Source organism: Cnephaeus nilssonii, assembly GCF_951640355.1.
Source record: "Cnephaeus nilssonii genome assembly, chromosome: 19".
In the NCBI taxonomy this organism is placed as follows: domain Eukaryota; kingdom Metazoa; phylum Chordata; class Mammalia; order Chiroptera; family Vespertilionidae; genus Cnephaeus; species Cnephaeus nilssonii.
Window position 1 is genome coordinate 13,946,117 of NC_137090.1, and position 18,900 is coordinate 13,965,016.

Below are 18,900 nucleotides of genomic sequence, written 5' to 3' on the forward strand. Positions count from 1 at the left end.
CCGGAAGCACAAACCGCGCACGCACACGCCGTCACCTGTCCCTCCCACTCCTCAGGAGCACACGTGCAGGTGGCTGTATGTAGAGTAAGTGCAACACATGACACAGAACCGCACTCCACGCTCACTCCCGGGTTGATGTCACCGACACGTACGCAGCGTGCCGGGGCCGTCCCGGGCCGACCCAGCAGGTGAGGGCGCCAACCCGTCCAAGCCGCGAACCCCAGAACCTAGTTTTGCCGGCAACTGCAGTCTCGGGGCCACCCGCTCCGCTCCAGACCAGTCAGCTTCGAGACTTCTACACCCGAGGGGTCGCCACGGGCCGGGTGCGGGGAGGGTTAACCCCGTGAGGTCCCAGCGAGAGCCTTCCCCTCCACCCGCCCCTTCCCGCTCCCCCGCTCCTCGGGTTCGGGCTGCCCTGCCACCCGCTCAGCTCCCGGGGCCCCGCCGGCTTGAAGGGGCCCAGGACCCTCGGCCCGGGAGGAGCCCCCCTGCAGACCCCGCCCCTGTCTGGCTCCCCTCTGAAGCCTCCCGGGGGGGCTGGGGGAGGAGCGGGAGGAGAGGGGTCCTGAGCCCGCCCTGAGTGCGGGGTCCCGGGAAAGGAGTTTGCACCGGGGCAGCCCTCGCCCCTCCGGCGCCCTCCTGGAGGCTCAGGTTACGGGCGAGGCGGGGATCCAGGACCGTCTGGCGAATGGGGACTCACGAGCAGGGGGCGAAGGGGCGGGGCTCGGACCGGCCCCCTCCCCACACCGGGGCGGGCCCAACCCCCCGCCGGGAATCGCCACCCCCTCCGCCCGCGCCTCGCGCCTCCCCGCGCGGTCCTCGGCCCCGCCCCCGCCCCCGCGTCCCTCCTTCCCTCCTCCCTCCTTCCCTGAGCCTCTTCCCTTCCTCTCCCTCCTCCCGACTCACTCCCGCCTCCCGACTCACTCCCGGCGCCGCTAAGTTTCTTCGCTGGCGGCCGCGCAGAGCCGGGGCCGGGCCAGAGCGGCGCCCCCGCTGCCTGTCCCCGCGCGCAGACCGGGCCCGGCCCCGGCCCCCGCCCGAGGCATGCTGTGTGGCCGCTGGAGGAGCCGCCGGCGCCGGGAGCCCCCGGTGCCGGCCCAGGTCGCGGCGTCGGTCGCGCGCCCGCCCCCGCCCGCTCTCCAGGACGGCGGCCCCCGGAGGCCCGGGCTGCGGGCGCTGAAGAAGATGGGTCAGTGGCCGGCGGGGCCGTGCGGGTGGGCGCGGCCGGGAGGGCCGGGGTGTTCTGGGAACCGTGGGTGGGCTCCCCCGGCTGCGGGGAGAGCGTGGCGAGGTGTGGATGCCGGCACCGGTCCAGCCTGGGGGCGCACCTGCGGTCACCCGAGGCCCCCCGGGCCGGTCTTTGTTTCCCACCAGGAGGCGCCCGCGGGGCGTGCTGGAGTGGGAGTTTGGGCGAGGGGTGTGGATGGAGGAGGGGGGGTCCCTAAGAATACCGAGAGGGGAGTGGGAGACAGACTTGGGGCGTCCTTCACCCCGTGCCTTTGAGGGCACCCCGGGTTCTTGGCAGCCCTTAGCGGGGTATGAGAGTTGTGGAAGACGCCGGCCTCGCAGGCCCCCCCTCCCAGGCTAGCAGCCCCCGCGGGGGGCTGGACTCTGGTAGGACTGTCTCACTGGTGAGAACTTTGTCTTCAGTATCAGAAAGCCAGAATTCCCACCTCAGATTTGGGGGAATCCCTGGGGGAAGGGGATGTAACTGTGACTCCTTAAGCCTCTCTGAGAGACAGGCAGCCCCGGGAAGTTACATATGTGGTGTCATCAGTCTTCGCCTCCTGACAGGTAGACGGTACAATCCCCATTTCGCAGGTCTGGAAAGTCAAGGCATTTGTCTGTGACCACACAGGTGGTAAAAAGGCAAAGGTTGGCATGCAGCTGTGCTTCACCACATCGCCCCCGGTACCCTCAGCGTCCGGGCAGAGTAGGACTGACCAGGCGGTTGCGTGGCTTGAAAAACAGGGCTGTACGTATGGAAGAATCTTGTAAAATGTAGAGTACTGTGGAACTGGTGTATCTTCGGAACTGCTGTTAGTAGAACAGTTAGTGATGGAGAGATCGGGTGCGGGGTTGAGGGGACAGAAGGACAGGGCTGCCCAGGAGACCTGTGTGAATCTTGGAGCAGAATTCCGGGTCCCCGTTGCCAGTCTTGCTTTCTCTTTGCCACTGTTCTCTACTCCCCTTGTTCTTACCTCTACCTCCGCTCACTCATTTGACCTGGATTTACTGAGCACTGTGTTCTGAGCAACATGCCTGGCATCCTCCTTATGCAGACATAAAACATGATCTCTGCCCTCCCTCCATCAATCACGCATGCATTCAACAAACACTCATCGAGTGCCTGTAGTGTGCTGTGTCCTGGGAATCCAGCAGCGCATAGGACAGTCACCGTCCTGGCCCTTAGAGAGCTGAGCATCGGGAAGGAGGTCAGACGTGAAGCCAAGAAGCAGGACTAGAAAGGGAGGGGACCAATGAGATGCTGGGCAACCAGCGAGGGCCAGAGATGGAGTGAGGCCAAAGGGGAGAGGCAGGCAGGGCCAGGTCTTCAAGGCCCCTCTTGAGTTCGGGACTTTCTCTGGAGGGCAGGTGTTGTGCCAAGTAGGGTTGGGTTGGATGAAGGCAGGGGTGAAACACGGAGACTCACAGGAGGGAGGCTGCGGGGTCACTTGGGCAGACAGACCTGGGCTGCGGTAGTAGAGATGGATTCCAGAACCTCCTAGGGTGTAGACGGGGCTGGACTCTGCAGTCGGTGAGATTGGAAGGGTGTCCCTGGTGGTGACAGTGTCCTTCTCTGGGCTAAGGCGCTGTGATGGTTTGGGGGGAGGGGGAGCGCTGTGGGAGTTGAGGTGCCACTGAGACAGCCGGAGGAGTCAGCCCTCCCAGGGGTTCGTTCTGGGTGCGGGGGGAAGCAGAGGTGGTGTCCTGCACGCCTGCCTGCCTCTTCATTCCACACACGTTGGCTCAGCCCGATCTGTGTGCGGGGCCAGGGCTCTGGAGACGAATCACTCCGTGTCTTACCCTCAGGGAGCGCACAGGCTAGTGGCAGGCGCTTGTGGACAGATAATTGCAGCTGAGCCCAGGCTGAGTAAGGCTGCACGGGCGCTCGGTCACAGTGACACTGTCAGGAACCCTGTGGGTGTCAGAATGTCATCTGGCCGACCTTCCTCCTCACCACTGCCTTGTCCTGCTGAGCCACTGCGGGGAGGAATGTCCAGTGTGTGGGGAACGCCCCTTCCCCAGGCCTCAGAGTCCAGGCACGGGGTGGAGAAGAAGCCCAGGTGTCACGGGGTCTAGCCCTCAGGCTGTCAGCACCCTCAGGGTCGTCCTGAGATGGCCTTCTAGGCCATGGCCACACCCCTTATGTTAACAGAGAACAGGTTTTATTTTAGATCAGGTCCAGAGAGAGACTAGAGCAGGGAGTGGCTCAGAAGTCAAAGGCTCAGAGGGGCCCAAGGATTTCTTTTCCTTTAGGACCCAGGTCGGGGAGGGGGGCCAGGACGAGGGAGAGGAGAGAGAACAGCCACCCACGCTGAATGGGAGTCATTTGTGAAGCCCAGGGTCCCTCTCCCGTCCCTGCCCCAGGGTGGCTGCTGGCTCGGCCTGCCTGCAGGAAGCCAGGGAATAGTTGAAGAGTGAGAAGAGGAGCCCAGTGAGCACCTGATGGGCCCGTCACCGGGCTGAGCCTGCATCAGCCCAGATCCTACTTAATCCCCGGAGCTGCTGAGGCGAAGGTGCCACTGTCCTCACATCACAGATGAGAAACTCCAGGGGGAGGGGGTGAAGTCACCGGCCCAAGGCCACACAGCCTCTGCCTGCCTGCTGCCAAAGGCCGGTTTTTAATGATGGATCGTGGTTGCCAGAGTGAATGAATGCTAATTAACACCTGGATAACACTATGCCCGGGCATTTCGCATAGCTCGCTTAATGCTCACAGTCATATGAGGCCCAAGGTACTATGAGCCTCATCTTGCAAATGAGGAAACTGAGGTTCAGGAGTTTCAAAGCTAGGAAGTAGCTGAGCGAGGATGTGCACACGGGCAGCCTGGCTCAGAGTCCGAGCTCAGAGCACAGGGAGTGAGTGATTTTCGCTCAGGAGAGCCTTTCCCTCTCAGGGGCCCTGCCAGTTTCCAGGGGGGCCCTCACAGGCTCGCCAAATAACATACAGGATGCCCGGTGAAATGTGAATTTCATAGAAACAACAAATGATATTTTAGTATCAGTTGGCCAAACTAATTGTTTCTTTGAATTTCAAATTTAACTGGGCATCCTGAATTTTATCTGACAACCCTGTCTCCCCAGAGCCCCTGCCTGACTCTGCGCCTTTAATGCTCCACCCTGTCCCTAATCCGCCCAGTGAGCAGAGCACTGAGTGGGCAGAATCCTCCTCCCTGCCCTCCTCAGCCTGCACACACCACCAAGTGCCACAGGGCAAGAGGGCTCTGCCGATGGCCTGCCCAGGATGTCCCCTGCGGGGTGAGTGGGGCTGCCCTGGGTGGGGGTCTTCAGAGCGGCCCCCAGTGCTGGCAGGTGCCTGGCCTGGTGGTGGGGAGGGCAGGGCAGCCCTCCTGGCTAAGCAGGAACATGCCAGGCAGGACTGGGGGGCTGGCTGCTATGCCTTGTGCCCCCCGCTTCTCCTTCAGCTCTGGGAGTGACCTCCCACAACCTCTGCCCTTGCCCAGGCTTCATGCTGTCCTGGCCCCGCCGGGAAGGGTGCTGCCACCTTCGCCTCCCGGGTCCCGCCCAGGGCAGGGGAAGCACGCCTGCCTTTCCTGACTTTGTTGATTCTCCAAGGAATGTTACGGACTCTGGCTCTGGGCTCTGCTGGGCTCCAGCCCTGGGTGTGGCAGCCAGTGGGGACAAGGGGGACATGTTTGGACTTTGGGGTGCTGGGGAGCTGCCTGCTGGCTGGAGGACTCAGGTGGGAAGGTGTTTGGGAACCCTCGCCAGGTGTGTGTCCCCTCCCAGAGCCTCGTGACCCCAGCCACCAGGAAAAGCTGCCCTTCCGGCCCCTCCCCCACTGGCATGGAGCAGTCGGCTGTCATGTTCCCTGCGTGTCTCACATTCCTCTGGAGCCCCATGTGCCCCCCCGAGTGTGCACTGGCGTACACACACACACACACACACACACACACACACACACACGGCCTATTTTCCTCCCCAAGCTGATCCACCTTCCACCCTCCCACCAACCCCAATCAACCCCCTCCCCCCCCACACACACACCAGTGCACACACCCTGTGTGTACACACCACCTACACACCTACACACACCCTCACTGGAGACCTAGCACTCCTGTCACACACCCTGCTCTCTGCATCTTACCCTTCTGTCTGCATGCCCATGACCACACAGCTTATCTATGAATCTGTCAACGGCCACCTGGGTCCTTCCCACCTTTTGGCTACTGTTTGTCCTCGTTTTCACTGCTATTGTTTCACGATTATTCCCCTACCTGCTCAGTCGAGGTAGCCTCGGTGCTGCCCAGCTCAGCTTGAAGGCAGAGTGGATAGATAGAGAACCACCAAAACTGCAGAAGGCAGGCAGCTTGTGCACCTGCTCCGAGCAGGTAGGCATGTGGTGGGTGAAACATCTGTAGGTTTGGGCTTGGCCGGACCTATAAATGTTTACTGGGTAGCTGGACAGAGAGCCAGGCTCCTCCCAGCATCTCTGCCCAGGGCCTGGGACTCCTCCTGATCTCACCCCTTTACTTCTGTTGGTCCTGCCCCTCCTGTCTGACACCCCAGACCCCTCACTACCCCACGGTTCAGCAATGGGGAAATAGAGGCACCCACCCAAGGACTCAGCCCCGGCCCAGCCTGGCCCTGGTCCCTCATTCTTTTTGGCTTTTCCACTGGGTGTGTGGTTGGGGGATAGTGTGACCCAGGGACCAGTACCAGTTGGGTGGACAGACTGGAATGTCACCCCTTCCCACAACAGGTTCGTGGGGAGCTGGGGGTGAGGGCCAGGAGCAGGGGCCCCCTCCGCATGGGAACCTGTCCCAGTGGGAGGCTGGTCAAGAGTCCAGGCTATCTGTCTCCATGCCCTGTTTGCAGAAGACTGGACAAAGCAGGCCCTGCGTGACTCACCTCCACTTCCGGCCTTAGTCATTCACTATCCCCCTCCTCCCACCCCACCCCCCACCTATGGACTTGGCATCAGCGGGCTGGCCAGATCCGGGGGGTGGCCGCAGCTGCAGAGTCTGGTAGTGGTGGGAATGCAGGGCCTGTTCCCCACAGCGGAGCAGGGGGAGGAGGGGTGGGCTCAGCGGTGGTGGCCCTGCAGGTTCCCTGCCTGTCCTGTGCCTACCCCGTTGTTTCTCAGGATGAGAGAATTCATCGGTTGCCCAGATAAGGGAATAGGGTGTCTGAGGGTCTGGTGAGTCTCTTGGCCTGGCACATGCTCCCTTCCACCTCTCCTTCCAGGCGAGGGGGCACCCAGTGGGCACTGCCCCTTCCAGAGGGCCACCGTCTAAACCCTGAGAAACACCGCGGAGCCATGAGGGCCACAGGGCTGGCCTCAGGGCGGACCTTAGCCTCCCACGGATGGCAGACTTCTCCTGCCCCTGACACCCTGATTCTCAGTCACAGTTGCCCTCAAACTCACAGGGTAGGTTTTTAAATACACAGATGCCTAGGCTCCAGCCCACACCTGCTTGATGAGAATCTCTGGGCCATGGGTTTTGCAACCTCCCGCAGGTGATACTGATGAGAAACCCAGGACTGAGACACCCAGACCCACAAGGCCTCTGCTCTGACCTCGGGATAGAAGAGGCAGGGCTGGAGGGAGAGCTGTCTGTCCATCTGCCTCCCCTTTCAGAAAACTGCCTGCAAATCTGGCTCTAGGACCAGCACCGAGGTTAGGAGACTGGTCTCATCCCTGCCCTTGGGTTTATTCGAGTCCACCGAAATGACAACGTAGGTGGGATGTTTGTTTGTTTTAATTAAAGTAAAAAGTGCTGTTGGTGGTCAGGGAGGGAGAACTCCCATTTGAGGGCAAATTATGGGAGATTTCCAGAGGAGGTCATGTCGGAGCGGGACCTTGAAGGGTTCTGGAAGGAGGAAGAGGAAGGAGGAGAGCACAGAGGCTCCAAGAGAGAGTGAGAGAGGAAAGCCCAGAGACTTAGACTCGATTCCTTAGGTCAGAGTTTGCAGGTGGGCAAGCAGGGGTCTTGGGGCCGCAAAGCCCACACCCGAACCCGGTTTGGGGGGCTTGTTAAATAAAATAAAGGAAGAGAAGCCCGCAGTCCTGTTTCCTTTGGCCCACAGAGTAGTATTTTGGGGTTTTTGTTTGTTTGCTTTAGTTGCCAACATTGAAAAGTCTGGAGGATTCACATACAAATCCAGATTCCGGTTCCCTGGAAACTGGGCTCTCATCCACCTCTGGCTGGCCCCCTCCTTTCCAGAGGGCGGGGCCCTGCTGTTTGTCCAGCTCCCACCCCTTCTATTGTCCCCCGGCTCTTAAACCTGTGGTTTCGACCCCTGTGGAGGCAAATCCAAGCAGGGTGTGGCTCCACCAGGACGGGCAGCATCTTGACTGAATTTTGGATTGTTAGCAGGTACCACTGAGATTTCCGTTTTATGCATGGAGACCAGGAGGCTTAGAGAAATGCGTGAACTTTCCTTGAGTTAAAATAAATTGAATATGAAATAAACAACTAATTAATTAAATTCTGCTCTCGCCTACCTCCTGTGCCCAGGTATTGGTGGGGGCGGGGGAAGGAGGAGGAGAAGGGGAGCTGAAAGGTTCAGTTCATAGCCAAGGGCAAATATTTCCACTTCCTTAGATTTCGGGCCAGTGGAAAAAAAACAAAAAAAGAATTCTGGCCAGTGGCTGAAGCTTGTTTCCTTGTGTGTTAAGACATGAGCAGGGTCAGGAGTGTGTGCAGTAGGTGCTTTGTACGCATTTTGTTTTAATCAAACCGGACAACCAAGGGGCCCAGGCTGCCTGTCACCACTTGAGCCAATTCAGCAGGGACAGGGCTGAGTCACATATGAGCGTTTATCCCAATAACGCCGACCATATGGGAGAGCAGCAGGTCATCCACAAACATTGCTCTGCACCCCCCTGCCCCCCGCCCCCCCCCATAAGCCAGCTGTTTATATTGGGTAGGAGGACAAAGATTACGTGGAGAAGCAGGGATTACAGGCGTGGGGAAGTCGGCTATCAGTCTGGGGTGGGACTCCATTATTTGGGTGACAAGGTTGTTAATCTTGGCATGATAACAGGCAGTTCTTGAATGAGAATGGACTCCATTCCAAGGTTGACTCCCAGGTCCAAGGTTGACTCCCAGGTCCAAGGTTGACTCCCAGGTTCCGGGGGGTGGGGGTGTACAACTCCCAGCCAGGTTAGAATGTCCTTTAACCAGAACAAGGCAGTCTCGGTTAGCAGGGCGTGATGACTATTTCCCACAACCATAGCTAGTCCCCAGTATTCTATTTCTGCCCCTGACATTTATAGGGAAGGTGGACACTACCAGGAGAGGACCTGTGGGCTGAGGGGTGACATGGGGTTGTCATAGTGGCTGGGCAAATGCCACCTATCACAGGAGACCGTGTTTTCAGGGGGCCCCACCAGAGCACACAGAGGGTGCCTGGAGATCAGCCTCTGGTTAGCCAAGGCGGGTCCCGGAGGCTTCCATCGGGGACCCTAAAGCCAGAGTGGCCGCTGCTGGCCTCCTTGTCTTTGGGAAAGCAGAGGTGAGGAGCTTGGGTTGCAGCAAGAGAGATTTAGGTTAGATAGTGAGACGACTTTCTTGATGGTCAAGGTTTCAAATAAGGGAGGAGGATGTAGGTGACAGGTTCTGGGCTTGGCTGGAGGGCCTGACGGAGGAGAGTGGCCGGAAGGGTGACCGTGAGGCCGAGTCCCTACCCCGCCCGAGGGGTTGTTCTGCTCCGGGGGCCCCAGAGACCACTGCTTGGCGGGGAGGAAGGGCCTGTTCCGGGCACACCTCGCAGGGGGACCTGGGGGAGGCACCCCAAGCCTCCATCAAACCCAGTACGGGGTCATGTTCCGCTGCACAGAGAGAGGCCTGCGTGGGTTTGAAGAGGCTCCGAGGGGGAGGCCACAGCTCTCGCCGGGAGAAGGGAGGAAGGAGGTGCTGGTGGGGCGCGGCTCTAGTGCACCCGGCCTCCCGCGCTGCAGGCCTGACGGAGGATGAGGACGTGCGCGCCATGCTCCGGGGCTCCCGGCTCTGCAAGATCCGCTCGCGGACGTGGCAGAAGGAGCGGCTGTACCGGCTGCAGGAGGACGGCCTGACGGTGTGGTTCCAGCGGCGCTTCCCGCACGCCCCGTCGCAGCATATCTGTGAGTGGGGGGGCGGGAGGGCGCGGGGCGGGGGGACAGAGCGTGGGCCGGGCTGACCCGGCCGCGTGGGCATCCCTCCGCAGTCTTCGTGCAGCACATCGAGGCGGTCCGCGAGGGCCATCAGTCCGAGGGCCTGCGGCGCTTCGGGGGGGCCTTCGCGCCGGCGCGCTGCCTCACCATCGCCTTCAAGGGCCGCCGGAAGAACCTGGACCTGGCCGCACCCACGGCCGAGGAGGCGCAGCGCTGGGTGCGCGGCTTGGCCAAGCTGCGCGCGCGCCTGGAGGCCATGAGCCAGCGCGAGCGCCTCGACCAATATCCTGCCCCGGGGGCTGATGTGGGGGTGGGGTGGGGGTGGAAGGAGGCGGGCCCTGTCCCTGGAGAACCCCAGGCTCGGGGGAGGTGGCCCTGTCCTTCCGGGGTCCACAGTCTGAACCTGAGCCCCTAGCCCCTTGTCTTAAAAACTGAGGGTGGGGACATGGCCTCCTGGCTCTGGGGAGCCCAGTCCCATGGAGGACAGCCCGCTGCTGTGCTCAGGGAGCCCACAGGCCACTGGGGACACTGGGAACCCCCAGGCCAGGTGATGGTGACAAACCTGTCAGTTTCCTGCCAGCGGGGGTGGGGGGTGGGGGGTGGGGTGCCCAACCTGTTGCTGGTATTTCCTGAGCACCCACACCTGGATCCACTCCTATCTGCACCGGGCGGACTCCAACCAGGACAGTAAGATGAGCTTCAAGGAGATCAAGAGCCTGCTCCGAATGGTCAACGTGGACATGAATGACATGTACGCCTACCGCCTCTTCAAGGTGGGCACTGCCACCTCTCTGACCCCTGCCCTGTCCTCCCCTGACCATTACAGGCGTCCGTTTTCCTTCCCATCCAGCTGTTGTGGCCATCGGGCCTCCTGCAGCAGAAAGGCCACACCTGGGTCTCCTTACCTTCTTCCCCCACCAAGGCTGTGGGGCCGGGATGGGAGTGCTGGCCCCGGGCGTCCCTCCTCCCCCTCAGGCAGACCCCAGGGGTAGGGAGGACTGGGCCTTCCCACCACTCCCAAGTGAGCAGCGGAGCTGTAGTTTTCATTTCTTTAAAATTAAAACCCTTTGCCCAGGTGACCTGGGTGGTTTGCACACAGGAGCAAAGGGGGGTCGGCTCACGGGCACACGTGCTCACCCTCCTCCCCTGTGGCACGGGTGGCACCTCCACACCCGGGGAGCACAGACAGGGGCGCACGGGGTTGGGCTCTGCATCCACGGCCGTCAGAGCACACGGCAGACCCCTGTGTGGATGCTGACGAAGCGTCCAGCCTGTGACACTGAAAGACGGGACATGGCACCTGTACCCCTGGCCCGACAGCTCCCTGTGGATCCTCAGTTCTTTGCTGCTCACTGACAATGGGTGTGAACGTGGGAATCTGAGGATGGTAATGAATGGGAGGGGGATTGTAGCACAGGAGCCCAGTCCTGCCCCAGGGACACTGGTTTCCTCCCACATCTTTTACTTTTCTAAAATATATATTTTTATTGATTTCAAAGAGGAAGGGAGAGGGAGAGAAATAGAAACATCAATGATGAGACTCATTGATCGCCCGCCTCCTGCACACCCCCTAGTGGGGATTGAGTCTGCAACCGGGGCATGTGCCCTGAACTTAGACGTCCTGGTTCATAGGTCGAACCTCCACCTCTGAGCCACACCAACAGGGCTCCTCCCCATCTTGATTCTTTTATTTATTTACTATCGTTCCTGTTGCAGGAAAAATCCTGCAATAGGGTTTCCTGCTCTCCTCCCTTGTCCCCAGCCCCGCCTTCTCCGCCAGCCCCCCTGCTTTTCTCCCTTCTCCACCAGCCTGCCCGCTGTCCTCCCTTCTCCCCCGGCCCCGCCTCCGCTCCTCCCTTCTCCTCCCCTCGGCTTGCTTGCTTCTCCACTGCTTTGCTCCCTTCTGCAGCTCTTGGCTTCTTTCTACGCTGTCTTGATATGCAAATTAGCTGCCATCTTTGTTGGGGTAATTTGCATACTCATCCTGATTGGCTGGTGGGCATGGCTTGAGCATAGGGGAGGTGTGGTCAATTTGCATATTTGTCTATTATTAGGTAGGATTTTCTTTATTTATTTACTTAAAATATATTTTATTGATTTTTACAGAGAGGAAGGGAGAGGGATAGAGAGTTAGAAACATCGATGAGAGAGAAACATTGATCAGCTGCTTCCTGCACACCCCCTACTGGGTATGTGCCCGCAACCAAGGTACATGCCCTTGACTGGAATCGAACCTGGGACCCTTCAGTTTGCAGGCCGACGCTCTATCCACTGAGCCAAACTGATGCTGCCTCACCATGACCTGCCCCTTGATTCTTAGGGCAGGTCATGGTCCCGAGTGACAGGCACTGACCCGGAGAGATCTTCCTGAGCATCAGCCCTGCAGGCTACCACTGGAGCCTCACTAGCTCTGTTTCTCTGCCTGTGGATGGAGCCCTTTGCTTTGGTAGATGATGGTGTGTCAGTGCGGGCCGGCTTCCCCAGGTGTCCCCTCTTCTGAGTTTCTCCCTCTGCTCTCTAGGAGTGTGACCACTCCAACAATGAGCGGCTGGAGGGGACTGAGATTGAGGAGTTTCTGCGGCGACTGCTGAAACGGCCGGAGTTGGAGGAGATCTTCCATCGGTACTCGGGCGAGGACCGCGTACTGAGCGCGCCCGAGCTGCTGGAGTTCCTGGAGGACCAGGGCGAGGACAGTGCCACGCTGGCCCACGCCCAGCAGCTCATCCAGACCTATGAGCTCAATGAGACAGGTGGGGGTCTAACAGAGGGGGTGGGGTCGACACAGCCCGGGGCGTGGTGTCGGATAGATCTGGGTTCCCAGATAAGTGGGCTCTGCTGTTGCCAGGTCTGTAAAGTGCCATAGTAATGTACCTTCCTCGTAGGGTTTGGCTGAAGATGAAATGGCAAATGGCATAACTTTGTAGAGTCCAGTCGGTAGCTCCTCAGTACTAAGTGGAGTGAGCTTTGGGAGCATTTGGGGCTGGACAGGGGGGTCCCCTATGTGGCCTGATGCTGTCTTCTGCCCCTCCCTGCAGCCAAGCAGCACGAGCTGATGACACTGGATGGCTTCATGATGTACCTGTTGTCACCAGAGGGGGATGCCCTGAACCCGGCCCACACGTGCATGTTCCAGGACATGGACCAGCCCCTCGCCCACTATTTTATCTCCTCCTCCCACAACACCTATCTGACCGACTCCCAGATTGGGGGGCTCAGCAGCACGGAGGCCTACGTTAGGTACCTGGTGGAGGGAGGGTGGCAGTGAACACTTCTGGGAGCCCCGTTTGGTGGGGAAATGGGGCTCAACTCCCACTGTGGGCTTCCTGGGGCCCCCCTGTCTGTTTCCCTGATCTGTGCCACCCACATGACACCGGGCCTGTCTGTCCACAGAGCCTTCACCCAGGGCTGCCGCTGTGTGGAGCTGGACTGCTGGGAGGGGCCGGGAGGGGAGCCCGTCATCTACCATGGTCACACGCTCACCTCCAAGATCCTTTTCCGAGATGTGGTCCAGGCCGTGCGTGACCACGCCTTCACGGTGAGCCCAGCCCCCTCCGTCCTTCCGAAAGAAACCCCTGCCCAGAGAACCACTCCCTGACCAGGTGCTGCTGGGACAGCCGGCCAGGGGGGTAGAATGAAGCTGAGGGAGGGGCTTCCTTCTCCCACCCTCATAATTAGTGAACGTATTACAATCTCAGAATTTCCAGAAGAAAACTTTGCGGGAGGGAAGGACATTTTAATTATTGTTGCCAAAGAGTAAGCCATAGAGAGAGAGAAGCTAGGCATACTATAGTGTCTACATAAAACTGCAATTTCAGTCAAGCTACACAAATCTTACCACCAACACATGACGAAGGGGAAGGGGGAGTTTGCATACTAATGACATGGTCAACGTCATTAACATATAAAGAGCATTTATAAAAGAAAACATTCCTGCAGCTGCCCTCGGCCTCCCAGACAGTCCACCCCTTCCCGAGGCCCCATGTCTGACCTCTGTCCCTCCATGTACAGGCTGCCTGCCCCCCCCCCCCCCCCCAGCCTGTGTCCCACATCCCACTGACTCAGTCTCCCCCCACCCCCGGTGGGTTTTCCAGAGCCCTGGTTTGGCCTGCCTGTCCTGAAGGAGCTGGGGCTGCATGTGGTAGGGGTTCTGGTTGGGATGGGAGGAGGAAAGAAGGGGTGAGTGACTCTGAGCTGTTGCCTCTCCCCCTACAGCTGTCCCCATACCCTGTCATCCTGTCCCTTGAGAACCACTGTGGGTTGGAACAGCAGGCTGTCATGGCCTGCCACCTCCGCACCATCCTGGGGGACATGCTGGTGACGCAGGCCCTGGACTCCCAGAACCCCGAAGAGCTGCCATCCCCAGAGGTGAGGCTCCCAGAGCCTCCGCTTGGGTGGGGGAAGGGTCTGTCTGGGCTCCGCCATCCCCCCCTGCTCATGCCACTTCCCCGTTCAGGACCCCTCACCTCTCTCTGCCTTAACCTTCCCCTGCTCCTGCCTTCATCTGACATCTGCCACCCAGTGGCCTTATCAGTCTCCTGCTGTCCATCTTTGACTAGACCCACCCCACCCTCTCTCCTGGCATTGAAAGCCTTCCGTGACCTGGCCCTGACCTCCCTGCCCACAGAATCCCTGTGAGCTCCGCCGTTCCCACCTTGAAGGCCTTGGTTGACATCGTCTCCACCTGGAGGTCCCTTCCCAGCCATCTGCTTGCCCGGCGCCACCTGCTTATAATTCTCGTGCAGCTTCAACTGCCTCTTCCTGGGGCCTTAGAAACTGGCCCCGCATTCTGGCCAGAGGTGGTCCTGCCTCCTTTCATTCCAAACCCTCAGGACATGTACTCTTTTCTGGCTCCTTGAGAAAACTCTCCTCCTACTCCCTATCCCAAATATGCCAAAAATGTTGACTCACCCTGGTGTGTGTGTAACTTGATCTTTTATTAGCATGAAAATAACATACATACGGTAAACAAAAACTGAACTGTACACAAGTGTATTCCATTGAAAATGGGTTTTTCCCCACTGGGGCTCACCCCTGTCCTATTGCACACAAAGGAACCGCCTTCAGCAGTTTCCCCATGCATATATACCCTCCCCATAGCTACCTTCTCTTTCAAATGTTACACCACGAGGGTCCTGTGATTCCTGCTCTACCTACTTCTTCCAGGTGAGATCTTTTTTGGAGAGCAGCTTCTCTTTCAATCCCGAGCTGCCTCCCTCATGTTAACGGCTGCCGTGTAGGATTCTGATGTTTGGAGGGACCTCATTAGCCAATCCCCTGTTGATGACCTCTTGGCTTATTTCCTCTGTTTGTTTGTTTTCCTATTAGAAACCACTCATCTTTGTGTGTCTTTTCCTTCTCCTCACCCCCCGCCAGCCTCTCACACCGTGCTGGTTGAATGACCAACCTGCTTAACCCTTCCATATTGGTCTCTACAGCAGCTGAAGGGCCGGGTGCTGGTGAAGGGGAAGAAGCTGCTAGCTGCTCGGAACGAGGATGGTCGAATCTTGTCGGACCGGGAGGAGGATGAAGAAGAGGAGGAGGAAGAAGAGAGGGTGGAGGCCGCAGAGCAGAAGCGGCAGGTGAGTGGGGTGGACGGGGCAGGTGGCGAAGGGAGGGAAGGGAGGAGCCGGGGGCTGTGGCTAGAGGAACCCTCTGAGGCTCATCTCCTACCTAGGCCAAGCAGATCTCCCCGGAACTGTCGGCCCTGGCCGTGTACTGCTGTGCCACGCGCCTTCGGACCCTGCGCCCTGCCCCCGTCCCACCCCAGCCCTTCCAGGTCAGCTCCCTCAGCGAGCGCAAGGCCAAGAAGCTCATTCGAGAGGCAGGTAGGAGCCAGGATAGCTGGCCCCTGGGGGCAGGAGGCCAGTGGGGGCCTGTGGGAGCCTGGGGGAGCCTCCTGAAGTTGGTCTGGAAAGGAGATGGACAGGGCTCTCGGGGGGCGGTAAAGAGGTCAGGAAGACCCCGGAGAATGAGTGCCCGGTACCAGGCCCGGCATGCAGGGAGAGGGCCCAGGGAAGGAGGGGCTGCGGTCTGCCCTCACTGGGCGCACAGCCTGGTGATGGGACGGACGGAGCTGGGTAATTATGATGCAGGTGATCAGCTGGGCCATGATTGAGGCTGGAGGAGCCCAGCACAAGGGGGTGAGATCAGGGAGAGATTGCTGAACAGGTGAGGCCTGAGAAGACATGGGGTGGACGGGTGAGGAGGAGGCAGCCAGGCGACAAGGGAGGGGTGTCCGGACAGGAGGAGCAGGTTGCACCAGGGCCTGGAGGCATGGCACACAGGAAGGGCTCCAGGAAGCCAGTGTGGCTGGAGGGGTGTGTGGGCCGAGGGATGACACACAGGACGTCAGCCTGGGGCCAGGTGTTCCAGGTGCTGAGTCAGGAATGTGGGGGTTTGGGGCTGTGGGAGCGGTCCCCGCCCCTCCCTGCCCTTCAGCAGCCTCCTCATGAGGTTCCCACAGCCGCTGTGTCAGAGAGAAGAGGAGCTGGGGCAGGGGAAGTGGGAATGGAAATTCAGCCTCTGTCCCCAGCCTGTCCCTGGAGTTGGGGTTACAGCCCCTGACACCAGGTGAGGGATACCCCAGGCGCTTGTCACCATACCACCCAACTCCCCACAGGGAACAGCTTTGTCAGGCACAATACCCGGCAGCTGACCCGTGTCTACCCACTGGGGCTTCGGATGAACTCGGCCAACTACAGCCCCCAGGACATGTGGAACTCGGGCTGTCAGCTGGGTGAGTGGCTGCAGAGCTGGGAGTGGGCCGGGTGCTTTGTGGGGTGGCCTCTGGGGCGTCATAGTAGGCCCCAGCAGTGATGGGGCCACACAGCTTACCAGGTGGAAAACAGTGTTTTGTTGATAATAACATTTATTAAAAACATCTGAGCAGGGTGAGGAAAAACAAATCAGGCTTGTTTGTTCTTTTTTAAAATATATTTTTATTGGTTTCAGAGAGGAAGGGAAAGAGAGAGAGATAGAAACATCAATGATAAGAGAGAATCTGATCAGCTGCCTCCTGCACGCCCCACACTGGGGATAGAGCCAGCAGCCCAGGCATGGGCCCTGACTGGGAATCAAACCAGTGACCTCCTGGCTCCTGGGTCCACACTCAACCGCTGAGCCACACTGGCCGGGCTCATTTGTTCCTGACAATGTGAAAGTCTCACATTTTTTATGAAGGTAGAAGTTAGAAATCTCCACACCCATGTGCCCCCCTTGACACATACGTGCACACATACCCCTGGTAATCCCATGCTGAGCCCGCCCAGGGAGGGGAGTGTGGTCCCCGTGGGGCAGGTGTAGAAACCTCAGGGCTCAGCTCTGGCTCAGGCCCGGCCCTGCAGGGGGAGGCTTCTCTAATATGCCCCCCCGCAGCCCCACATTCCAGCCTCAAGAGATACCAGGTGGCCTGGCTGGAGGGGCTCAGGAGGTCACTCACGGTTTGATTCCCAGTCAGGGCACATGCCAGGTTTCGAGCTTGATCCCCAGTGTGGGGTGTGCAGGAGGCAGCCGATCAATGATTCTCATAATTGATGTTTCTCTCTCTCTTACCCTCTCCCTTCCTCTCTGAAATCAATAAAAAAAAAAGAGACGAGGTGATTAAATAGTCTAGATCACATGGCTGCCATGACACCCTCCCCCTCCCCACCAAGTCACGGTGGGCACAGAGCAGCACTACCCGGATCTGGCCCTTAGAGAGGAGCTAGTCCTGTGCCTACAGGGCTGGGCGGGGGGGGGGGGGGGAGGGGGGGGCCGCAGTGAGGCCCCTGAAACTGAGCGGTGAGGAGAGGGCCACTAAGAGCCCGTCCTGACCCCGCTGTGTCCACAGTGGCCCTGAACTTCCAGACGCCAGGCTATGAGATGGACCTCAATGCTGGGCGCTTCCTCATCAACGGGCAGTGCGGCTACGTCCTGAAACCTGCCTGCCTGCGGCAGCCTGACACAGACTTTGACCCTGAGAGCCCTGGACCCCCCAGAACTACTCTCACCATCCAGGTTAGCAGCCTGGGCCACACCCTGTCCTGGGCTCAGAGCTGGCTCGTCCCAGGGCACCCGCCTGAAGTGGAGGAAGAGAGCGGAGGCCTGGGGACTGCGTGGTGGGCAGGGCAGGCAGGGCCCCAGGGGGGCCGGGCTGAAGCTCTTCACCCCCCACAGGTGCTGACAGCACAGCAGCTGCCCAAGCTGAACGCTGAGAAGCCGAGCTCCATTGTGGACCCCCTGGTGCGTGTTGAGATCCACGGGGTGCCCATGGACTGTGCTCGAAAGGAGACCGACTACGTGCTTAACAATGGTGGGTGGGCCTGCTGGTGGAGGTGGGGGGGCGGGCAGACAGCAGGGTGCAGGGAGGTGCAGGGCAGAGGCCAGCTGGCTCCGACCATGCCTGTTTGTGCCCTAGGCTTCAACCCCCACTGGGGGCAGACCCTGCAGTTCCAGTTGCGGGCTCCAGAGCTGGTGCTGGTCCGGTTTGTGGTAGAAGATTATGACACCACGTCCCCCAATGACTTTGTGGGCCAGTTTACACTGCCTCTCAACAGCCTGAAGCAAGGTGGGTGGGGATGGGAAGGGAGAGAGTTCCGGGCCCACAGACGCTGCTCACCTGCGCTGTGACTTTCCTCAGCGCCTTCCTGAGTGAGGCCCAAGTGGGGCCCAGCCCCCAGAGATGGGATGTGGGCAGGGTGATGGGCAGCAAATCTGATGCCTGGCCACCCTCCCCACAGGGTACCGCCACATCCACCTGCTTTCCAAGGACGGGGCCTCGCTGTCACCAGCCACGATCTTTGTCCACATCCGAGTCCAGCACTCGCGAGGGCCCGACTGACGCCTGCGGATACAGCTGCATGCGGTGGTGAGACCTCTGGAGCGGAGGGCAGTGGTGTACCCGTCCGGCCTGGCGCCGAGGGCCGCCTCAGTGCCTCCTAAAGAACAGGGGGTTATCTTTTCCCTGCACCTGAGATGGCCGAGGACTCAAGGAGCCGGGCCACCTTTCATTGTGCTTATCAAGAGCCAGGTCTGCTACTGCCAGGAGACCTGGGGAGCAGGACATACGAGCCTCAGCCCCTGAAAGGAGTCCAGCCACAGCCGCACCCACCCAGGCACTGGCCGCCCCTAAGACTCCCTCCTCAGGGTTTCCCGGGCTCTTCTCCAGCTTTTGAACCTGAGCTCCCTTCCCTTGTTAAAGCAGGGAGAGCTGAGGTTGGGAGCCCTGGGGACCGAGAAGTAGGTTTTTAGCTCGTTTCATAGAAGAGCCCTGAGCGGGCAGTAGAACAAGACTATTTTAAAAAATAAAGCAGCAAGCTGCCTTTATCACTGCCACCGCGAGCACGTGAGGCCGGGGGGCCGTGAGGAGGGAGGGGGCCGAGTCCCGTGGGCTCTCCCCCAGCAGGGCTTGGATCTGTCTGACTGCCAGGGGGTGCTGCAGGCGAAGACTGCGGGGACACCAATCACAAGCTGCCCCACCGACCTCAGAGGGGCCTGGAACGGGGAGGCAGCTGGATAAGCTTCCGCCAGAACGGAACTGTTAGGGCCCTAAAGGGGGTGGGCACTGGACGCTGAGGGGC

The 18,900-nt window shown here is 59.7% G+C and overlaps 1 protein-coding gene across 3 annotated transcripts; it reads left to right on the forward strand.

The window, feature by feature from the left end:
• Window positions 1-166: 166 nt before the first annotated feature.
• PLCD3 (phospholipase C delta 3) lies at window positions 167-18,655 on the forward strand. 3 transcript variants are annotated; one of them, XM_079797164.1, is made up of 15 exons: window positions 167-188; window positions 9,152-9,313; window positions 9,397-9,625; window positions 9,987-10,116; window positions 11,865-12,093; window positions 12,379-12,580; window positions 12,734-12,878; window positions 13,556-13,708; window positions 14,779-14,922; window positions 15,018-15,168; window positions 15,963-16,079; window positions 17,172-17,338; window positions 17,498-17,633; window positions 17,739-17,888; window positions 18,061-18,655. In XM_079797164.1, the coding sequence occupies exons 2-15, from the start codon at window positions 9,181-9,183 to the stop codon at window positions 18,159-18,161; spliced, it is 2,187 nt and encodes a 728-aa protein (XP_079653290.1). In that variant the 5' UTR covers window positions 167-188; window positions 9,152-9,180; the 3' UTR covers window positions 18,162-18,655. The 3 variants fall into 3 exon arrangements, with proteins under 3 accessions (XP_079653290.1, XP_079653289.1, XP_079653288.1); XM_079797163.1 differs by lacking the exon at window positions 167-188 and adding an exon at window positions 887-1,189; XM_079797162.1 differs by lacking the exon at window positions 167-188 and adding an exon at window positions 1,451-4,482.
• The last annotated feature ends 245 nt before the right edge of the window (window positions 18,656-18,900 follow it).

Bases quoted from the DNA above. Each gene is read 5' to 3' on its own strand.
- PLCD3 (XM_079797162.1), top strand. From the start codon at position 4,335: ATGCTCCACCCTGTCCCTAATCCGCCCAGTGAGCAGAGCACTGAGTGG. The intron at 10,117-11,864 runs GTGGGCACTGCC...TCTGCTCTCTAG, and splicing joins ACGCCTACCGCCTCTTCAAG to GAGTGTGACCACTCCAACAA. The intron at 14,923-15,017 runs GTGAGTGGGGTG...TCTCCTACCTAG, and splicing joins CCGCAGAGCAGAAGCGGCAG to GCCAAGCAGATCTCCCCGGA.